This window comes from Colobus angolensis, unplaced genomic scaffold (genome assembly GCF_000951035.1).
Source record: "Colobus angolensis palliatus isolate OR3802 unplaced genomic scaffold, Cang.pa_1.0 Scaffold253, whole genome shotgun sequence".
Taxonomy (NCBI): Eukaryota; Metazoa; Chordata; class Mammalia; order Primates; family Cercopithecidae; genus Colobus; species Colobus angolensis.
This window is the reverse complement of record NW_012115744.1, coordinates 538,594-548,504: the sequence shown is the minus strand read 5'-3', so window position 1 is coordinate 548,504 and position 9,911 is coordinate 538,594. Positions and strand designations below refer to the sequence as shown.

General features: G+C 44.7%; 1 protein-coding gene across 2 annotated transcripts in view; it reads left to right on the top strand.

Annotated features, from left to right (window-relative positions):
- The window catches only part of NPC1L1 (NPC1-like 1), a 27,398-nt gene extending 25,450 nt beyond the window's left edge, over positions 1–1,948 (top strand). For both annotated transcript variants that reach the window (XM_011946769.1, XM_011946770.1), the window contains one exon: positions 872–1,948. In XM_011946769.1, coding sequence (XP_011802159.1) covers positions 872–1,056 — 185 coding nt within the window. In that variant the 3' untranslated portion in view covers positions 1,057–1,948. The remainder of the gene's footprint in view (positions 1–871) is intronic.
- Positions 1,949–9,911: the final 7,963 nt, after the last annotated feature.

Below are 9,911 nucleotides of genomic sequence, written 5' to 3'. Positions count from 1 at the left end.
ACAAGGTTTCACCATGTTGGTCAGGCTGGTCTCAAACCCCTGACCTCAGGTGATCTCTCTGCCTTGGCTTCCCAAAGTGCGGGCCTCCCAAAGTGCGGAGATTACAGGCGTGGGCCACCGCACCCGGTCTCATTAATTTTTTGAAATGCTGGCCAGGAGTGGTGGCTCATGCCTGTAATCCTAGCACTTTGGGAGGCTGAGGCGCATGGAGGCTCAAATTGAGCCTCCCAGGATGAAGGTGTTTCTGGCTCTCAGGGTGGGCAAGCTGGGAGGAGTTCAATTTTACCCCCCACCAGATAGTAATAATAATATTACTAGAGGACATTTATAGAGGGGTGTGTTTGTGCATCAACATATGTGTCTGTAATTCTCTTAACTACCCCCCCGAGGTAGGTATCATTATCCTTCCCTTTTTACAGATGAGGGAACTGAGACACCTGCCCCAGGTTACAGACTTGGTCAAAGGTAGCAAGGGTTGGAGCCCACGCAGCTCCATGGTTCCTAAACATGTCTCTTGTGGGGACTCCCTGACCCTCTTGGAAGGAGTAGAGTGTGTGTGCTGGGGGTGGTGGGTAAGACATAAGAGAGGGGCAAGGAGGAGCAGTTGTGGGGTGTGCTTGGACGAGGGGTATCCAGGGCCTTGGAGCTGCAGGTGGTGGCTTTTCCTTGGAGGCTCCCAACATGCTTGGGGGATGGGGGGACCAGGACATCCCTGAAGCTTGGGCTGCAAATGTAGTGACCCCAGAAGGCACATGGCACAGAGCCCCCCTGGGACCCTTCCTGCCTTGGGTTTGTTGTACAGAACCAGGAATAGCTTCTCACCTGTGTCCCCTGCCCACCTCTCTGACTGTGGTTCTCTATCTCTCTGCAGGGCCTGACATCAACCCGGCTCTGGCACTGGAGCAGAAGTGGGCTGAGGAAGCAGCGGCAGCAGCCATAGTGGCCTCCTGCCCAAATCACCCCTCCCGAGTCTCCACAGCTGACAACATCTACGTCAACCATAGCTTTGAAGGTTCTATCAAAGGTGCTGGTGCCGTCAATGGGCGGCAGTTTTGATATGGCCAGAGGCCCTGCCTAGGCTCTATGGCCCTGAACCGAAGGGTTATGAGGGTCTTCCCTGTGACTGTCCCTTGACACATGCCCTTCTCAAATCCTAGGGGAGGCTGTTCCCATGAGACTGCCTGTCACTGGAGGATGGCCTGCTCTTGAGGCATCCAGGCAGCACCACTGATGGCTCCTCTGCTCTCACAGTGGGTCCCCAGTTTCCAAGTCACCTAGGCCTTGGGCAGTGCCTCCTCCTTCTGGGCCTGGGTCTGGAAGTTGGCAGGAACAGACACACTCCATGTTTGTCCCACACTCACTCACTTTCCTAGGAGCCCACTTCTCATCCAACTTTTCCCTTCTCAGTTCCTCTGTCAAAAGTCTTAATTCTGTGTCAGTAAGTCTTTAACACGTAGTAGTGTCCCTGAGAACGCAGACAGTGACCACTGCCCTGGGTTGTGATATCACAGGAGGCCAACGAGAGGCAAAGGCTCAGGCCAAGAGTCAACGCTGTGGGAGGCCGGTCAGCAGCCACTCCCTCCAGAGCACACCTGCAGGTCTGCCATCTACGGCCCTCTCTGGCAAGAGAAGGGCCCAGGAAGGATGTTCCCATAAGCACCTTGGTCATGGATTAGCCCCTCCTGGAAAATGGTGTTGGGTTTGGTCTCCAGCTCCGACTCTTATTAAGGCTGTTGCTGCCAGTCAAGGCCACCCAGGATTCTGAAGGCTGGGAGCTCTTGGGGCTGGGCTGGTCCTCCCACCTTCACCTCAGGCCTGGAGCCCAGGCCTCAAACCAGCCCAAACCGAGCTCTTGGACAGCTCTCCAGAAGCATGAACTGTAGTTAAGATGAAGATCCTGGCTCGGTACTGTGCACATGGGTGTTTAATAAACATTTGTTGGCAGAAATGGTGTTTTATGTCACATGTCCTACCCTGGCTGCCTCTTGGCTTAAGATAATTTTTGTGAATGACACAAATAATATATGTGTGGGAGAGTGATTTGTGGAGATACTAGTGTGTTTTGTTCTATTTCTCCTCCCTCTTTTCAAGAAAGTAGTCAGGCCATTGTGTGCTCATGCTTTACAAGGGCCTTTGAGGAGTGGGAGTAATTTCCCTTCAAACTGGGAGGGCACAGAGCCTGAGAGTCAGTCAGGAGCAGGATGTGCAGCACCTCCTTTTCTGGAACAGCCTGTGAGGTAGGCAACACCTGGAGGAGCTAGAGGAGAACCACGGTGCATTCAGGGAGGGAAGAACCCACCGTCCAAATGACCAGCTCCCAGGAGGGCCCCAGGCCAGGGCAGTGGGTAGAAATGTCAAGGAACATTCCAGATCCCCTCGAGTCTTTCTGCTCCCCGCTGGGTCCAGCCCTTGTTTGGCTGAGGGGCTGCTGTTGCCTTGAGGCTCAGAGGGACTGTTGGCATGTAAAGGGAAGACAAGCAAAAAGGGGTGGAAAGGAACTGGCGTTTCTGGAGCCTACTATCTACTCTCGGGTCCTCATAAGAGCCCCATGTGCCAGCATCAATAGCCCACCTTTGGGAGGGTTGCTGGCTGGCCATGATGGACAGGAGGTCTGGTGAAGGGACAGCTACCAGGGAATAGAGGCTGAGGAGAAATCGCACAAGTCACCCTGTTAAAAACTACACAGGTGCAGAATAAACAGATAGATCTGAGGAACAAAATAGCTTTTGACAGCAGACATTTCAAATCAGAGGAAAGGGCAGACCCTTCAGTAAATGGCATGAGAGTAGTGAGCAAATTATTTGGATCAAAATAAAGTTATATCTATACCTCACACAATACACAAGATAAAATTACAGACAGATTAAATAACTAAATACAAAAATGAAACTATACAACTATCAGAAGGAAACACAGAAGAGTATGTTATAATCTTGGGGTGGGAAAAGTTTCCTAAGCACAAAGTCCAGAAGCCATAAAGGTAAACACTAAGGTATGACCATATAATAGTGGAAAACATCTGTAAACACACAAACAAAAAAATTAAAGTTGAAAGACACATATGAGCTCAGAAACGTAGCTGCAACGTATTTAACAGCAAATAAAATCAAGAAAACACAAAGAGTGCCAGTAGCACTCCTGCAAACATGGTGAACATTCCTAAAACTCACTGGACTTTCGGTAAGAAGTGTGGGAAGCACCAGCCCCACAGAGTGACACAGGACACATTTCCCTGTATGCCTAGGGAAAGCCATGTTATGACAGGAAGCAGAGGGGCTACAGTGGGGAGACTCAGCCAATTTTCCAGAAAAAGGCTAAAACTACAAAGAAGATTGTGTGAAGGCTTGAGTGCGTGGAGCCCAACTGCAGATCTAAGAGAATGCTGGCTATTAAGAGATACAAGCATTTTGAACTGGGAGAAGGTAAGAAGAGAAAGGGCCAAGTGACCCAGTTCCAAGTATCATCTTTTGTTTTATTATGAAGACAATAAAATCTTGAGTTTATGTTTAAAAAAAAAAAGAATACACAAAGAGAATCCAGGTATGGTGGCTCATGCTGTAATCCCAGCACTTTGGGAGGCTGAGGCAGGAGAATTGCTTGAGGCCAGGAGTTCAAGACCAGCCTAGGCAACATAGCGAGATACTGTCTCTACAAAAAGTTTATAAGTTAGCCAGGCTAGCTACTTGGGAGGCTGAGGTGGGAGGACTGCTTGAGCACAAGAGTTTGAGGCTGAGGTCAGTTAAGATGGCACCACTGTACTCCAGCCTGAGTGAAAGAGTGAGCTTCTGTCTCAAAAAAAAAAAGAATATACAAAGAAAGGCAGGAGTGGGGAGGGGTCTGGGTTATGTGGCTAACCCTCCCATTAGAAATAACAGAAATTCTAGCTAAAATAAATCTTAGCTGTGTGTGTGTGTGTATGTGTCTGTGTGTGTGTATGATGCATACAAGTTTAGAGTGTTTTAACCTTCTTGATAAATTGAGATTTTTATAGTTTGAAATGACTATAAAAATATCCCTCTTTATCTCTAGTATTTATTTTTGTCTGTCTGTTTAAGAGGTGGGGCTCTCACTTTGTTGCCCAGGCTGGTCTTGAACACTTGGCCTCAAGGGATCCTCCTACCTCAGCCTCCCAAGTAGCTGGAATTACAGGTATGAGTCACCATGCTCAGTCCTATCTGTAGTATTTTTTCAACTGTATAACATTGTGTGTGTATATAACGTATATATATACACACACACACATATAAAATAACATACAGTCGAACAAATTTTATACTTAATAGTCAAGCATTGAAACCCTTTCCCCTGAGATTGGGAATGAGACAAAGTTGACCACCTTTGCCCAACATTGTACTGGAGGTCTTAGCCATTGTAATAAGGCAAGAAAAATAAATTAAGGTCATAGGCTGGGTGCAGTGGCTCACGCCTGTAATCCCAGCACTTTGAGAGGCCGAGGTGGGTGGATCACGAGGTCAGGAGATCAAGACCATCCTCGCTAACAGGGTGAAACCCCGTCTCTACTAAAAATACAAAAAAATTAGCTGGGCGTGGTGTGGGCACCTGTAGTCCCAGCTACTTGGGAGGCTGAGGCAGGAGAATGGCGTGAACCCGGGAGGCGGAGCTTGCAGTGAGCCGAGATCCCGCCACAGCACTCCAGCCTGGGTGACAGAGCGAGGCTCCGTCTCAAAAAAAAAAAAAAAAAAAGAGGCTGGGCGCAGTGGCTCAAGCCTGTAATCCCAGCACTTTGAGAGGCCGAGGTGGGTGGATCACGAGGTCAGGAGATCGAGACCATCCTGGCTAACATGGTGAAACCCCGTCTCTACTAAAAACTACAAAAAACTAGCCAGGCGAGGTGGCGGCGCCTGTAGTCCCAGCTACTCGGGAGGCTGAGGCAGGAGAATGGCGTGAACCCGGGAGGCGGAGCTTGCAGTGAGCTGAGATCCGGCCACAGCACTCCAGCCTGGGTGACAGAGCGAGGCTCCGTCTCAAAAAAAAAAAAAAAAAGATCCAAAAGAATCTATATATAAACTATTGGAATTACTCTAACAAAAGATAGTCAAGAAAACTATGAAAAATAACAAATTTGTAATTTGTCTAATATTCAGAGAAATTAACTGTCAAAAGAAATGGAGGAATATACCATGAACTGAGGACTCTATACTACAGAGATGTCAATTCTCTTCAAATTAATTACTAGTTTCACCATAATTTCAATCATAACCCCAGAAAATTTTTTATGGAAACTGATAAGCTGATTCAAAAATTCATATAGAACCACAAAAGATGAAAATTCACCAAGGCAATCTTGAAGAAAAACAAAGTCAGAGAACTTACACTACCAGAACTCAAGATATTATAAATATACAGAAATAAAGATAGTGAGATTTTGGCACAAGGAAGGACAAATAGAATAATGGAAAGAATACAAAGTCCAGAAACAGATGATATCCACAAGGACACATGATTTATGATGGAGGAGGCATGCACAGCATTGGGTAAAGGAGGTTTTTCAATGCATGATGCTGACCTAGTTGGGTATCCATACAGAAAGAAATGAATCATGATCCTCTTCCCCAAGATACACAAAAATCAGTTTCTGATAGATTGTTGATCTAAATGTGAAAGATAAAATGATAGAATTCTAAAAGATAACATAAGAGAATATCCCCAAGACTGAAATAGGAGAAACTTTTCTTAAGAAACAAAAGCCTTACTTATAGAGAAAAACATTGATAAATTGAACTGTATTGAAATTAAAAAAAAAAACCTGTTCAACAAAACACATCCTTAGGAGAGATAAAATTCAAACCATAGAGAGGAAAAGATATTTGCATATATCTGAAATACGCGCATATCTGAGAAAGGGCTTGTGTTTAGAATGTATAAACAAACTCCTACAACTCAGTAAGAAACAGACAGACAACGGAAAGAAAAGCTAGGCTGGCTACTGAAATGAGCAAATGGCCAATACAAGTTCCTCAACTTTGTTAAGTCACCAGAACAAGGCTGAGTAAAAGAACAGTGGGAGTTCTTCCTCTTCCCTTCCCTCACAATTTGGCCTACAGGCCATGGGGTAAGGTGGGGCCAGGCAGCACATGTGGGGTGTCAGAATCCAGGTGATGTGGGAAGGGATTCCACTTTGGATCTGAGGGAGGAGAGGAGGGCATTCCACACAGAATAGGAGCTACATAGGCCCAGTATGGGGCTAAGATGTCAGAACTGAGCTCTGATGTGCCTTTCTCCATGAGCAGAGGGGCTGGATGTGGGAGATGGAGGGTGGAGGAAAGGTTCAGAGCCATCTAGAGATGGCAATTCAGAGGAAATGGGAGGGCGGATAATCTCACTCCTCACAGTGAGGCAGAGTTTCCAAGCTGGTTTTGTCACTCCTCTGCTGGGCCCCTTTGGGTAATATGTTTGACTTATCTTGGCTTTAGTTTCTTTTCTTTTCTTTTCTTTTCTTTTCTTTTTTTGACAGAGTCTCACTCTGTTGCCCAGGCTGGAGTGCACTGGTGTGATCTTGGCTCACTGCAACCTCTGCCTCCCAGGTTCGAGTGATTCTCCTGCCTCAGCCTCTCGAGTAGCTGCAACTACAGGCACCTGCCACCATGCCTGGCTAATTTTTGTATTTTTAATAGAGACAGGGTTTTGCCATGTTGACCAGGCTGGTCTTGAACTCCTGACCTCAGGTGATATGCCTGCTTCAGCCTCCCAAATTGCTGGGATTACAGGTGTGAGCCACCACACCTGGCCTGGGTTTGGTTTCTTTATCTGTAAAATCAGGGACAGTTTAGCTGGGCACAGTGATGCTGTAGTCCTAGCTACTTGAGAGGCTGAGATGGGAGCATCTCTTGAGCCTAAGAATCACAGGTCAGTCTGGGCAACATAGCAAGACCCCATCTGAGAAAAAAAAATTAGTGGCTGAGCACAGTGGCTCACTCCAGCAATCCCAGAACTTTGGGAGGCCAAGGTGGGAAGACTGCTTGAGCCCAGGAGTTTGAAACCAGCCTGGGAAACACAGAGAGACCACAATCTCTGCATTAAAAAAAAATTAGCTGGGTATGGTGGCACTCACCTGTTGTCCCAGCTACTTGGGAGGGTGAGGTGGATCTCTTGATCCCGGAAGTGGAGGCTGCAGACTGCAGTGAGCTGTGATTGTGCCACTATACTCTAGCCTGGGTCACAGAGTGAGACCCTGTCTCAAAAACAAAAACAAACAAACAAAAAAAAAACACAAAAAAAAAGAAAAAGGAAAAAAAAAATTAGGAAAATTTTCCCTGACTCCCCATAGTTTTTTTTAAAGGACGAAATGAGATATTATATGTGAAAGCATCTAGTACTTGTGACATAGTACGTGCTTACTAAGCGTTTCCACTTCACTTCTGCCTAAAACCCAGTTCAGTTCTTGAGTTCCAGATACCTAACTGTGATGAGAAGAGATGCAGCCAGAGGTACCTCAAGGATAACAATACCCCCCCCCCATCCTGATACCTGATGTACTAAAGTCAGAAGTTTTAAAAAGCCTTGTTCTTCCTTTAGTTTTAAGTTGCGTATACTGATGAACTATCGGTCACATTTCACAGTTTACTTTAAAAATAAACGGGCTTCCAAATTAACCTACTTACATGGTTTGGCTGTGTCCCCACCCAAATCTCATCTTGAATTCCCACCTGTTATGGGATGGACCCGGTTGGAGATAATTGAATCATGGGGGCAGGTCTTTCCTGTGCTGTTCTCATGATATCAAATAAGTCTCACAAGATCTGATGGTTTTAAAAAGAGGAGTTCCCTTGCACAAGCTCTCTCTCTTTGCCTGCTGCCATCCATGTAGGATGTGACTTGCTCTTCCTTGCCTTCCACCATGATTGTGAGGCTTCCCTAGCCACATGGAACTGTAACTCCAATTAAACCTCTTTCTCTTGTAAATTGCCCAGTCTAGGGTATGTCTTCATCAGCAGTGTGAAAACGGACTAATATATCTACCTTGGAAAGGCCTTGTGATCCATGGTGACATCTTGTCCCTAAGGTAAGAATCTTATCATGAGTTCCGCAAATTGTTGATGTACTGATTAACGTGTAACCCTCTGACACTGGGAAGAACGCTGATTTATTTCTGAATCATCAAGCTTTACTGATTGTCTTGCATGTAGACATTTTAGCCTGTATGTTGCAATAGGTATCCAATAATTGTAACCTCTGTATTTTACCCTCCAATGAAAGAGGAAACAACTCCTGTATGAGTCGTCCCCTCCCTTCTCCTAAACTTTCCTATAAAAGCCTTCTACCTTGTAACAGACTGGAACATTCCTAACATTGTTAGTGTGTTTCCTAAGTGGATTCTCACATTTGGCTTCAAATAAACCTTGATCAAATTAGTTCTGCCTCAACAGCCTTAATTTCAGTCAATAGTACAAGCCTCTGTTTTTCTATTTAATCCCTACTTTAAAGGTAACCTTTGGAAAATGTTTAACCTGTTTACAAATGTAATTAATTGAACATATTTTAACTGCATTTATAAAGGTAATATTCTCCATTTTCTTTCTAAATACTCTGTACATAAGACACAAAATCTTCCCATATACTTAACTCTTTTAGACCTAATACATTAAATTTATGGAATATCATTAATACAAAGTTCTTATAGATGTTGTAACACTGCACATACATTTAGCAACATTTCAATTTAAAATCTTAAGCTTATATGAAATACCATTTTAAATTGGAGTTATACAATTCTTACACTAATAGACCAAATACTTTTAAATGTTACAAGCATATAAAACATGAAATATACAAAAATTTCCCCCATCACACAAATATTCTTACTAAGGTTTTACTTCTTTGAAACCTTTCTATACCCATTGTACTAGTCTGTTTCCATGCTGCTAATAAAGACATACCCAAGACTGGGTAATTTATAAAGGAAAGAGTTCAACAAGGCTGGGGAGGCCTCAGGAAACTTACAATCATGGCAGAAGGGGAAGCAAACATGCCCTACTTCATATAGCACCAGGGGAGAGAAGAATCAGTGCCCAGTGAAAGGGGAAGCCCCTTATAAAACCAGCAGATCTCATGAGAACTAAATCATTATCAGGAGAACAGGATGGGGGAAACCACTCTCATGATTCAATGATCTCCACCTGGTCCCTCCCACAATACATGGGGATTATGGGAACTGAAATTCAAGATGAGATTTGGGTAGGGACATAGCCAAACCCTATTATCCTTTTACCTCCCTCCCTCCCTCCCTCCCTTCCTTTTTCTTCAGAGTCTCTCTGTCACCTAGGCTGGAGTGCAATGGTGGAATCTTGGCTCACTGCAACCTCTGCCTCCCAGGGTTAAGCTATCCTCCCACCTCAGCCTCCTGAGTAGCTGGTGGGACTATAGGCGTACGACACCACACCCAGCCGATTGTTTTGTATTTTTAGTGGAGATGGGGTTTCACCATGTTGTCCAGGCTGTCCATAACCATTTTTTAAGTGAATTATAAATGGGGTTCAAAGGTCATACGGCTCTCCTGAGGAAGACAATCATCATCTCAGATAACCAAGGTTGCCTATGCAGTAAGGAAGGAGTCAGTCATCATTCTGGGTAACTAAATGTACCTAAGACCAGAGACATCAGCTGAGAGTGAGACCTGGAGTCTCAGGCATCTGGAGTAGTTATCTCACTGCCAATTAAGCTTACATGGTGAGTCAAAAGACCCAGAATACCCAACACAATATTGAAGGAAAATAAAGTCAGAGGACTAACACTATCTGACTTGTAGACTTACTATAAAGCTATAGTAATGAAGACAGTGAAAGAACTGGTGAAAGAACAGATAAATAGATCACTGTAACAGAATACAGAGTCTAGAAATAGACCCAAATAAATATAGTGAAGCAAAGGTAGACTTTTTTTTTTTTTTTTTT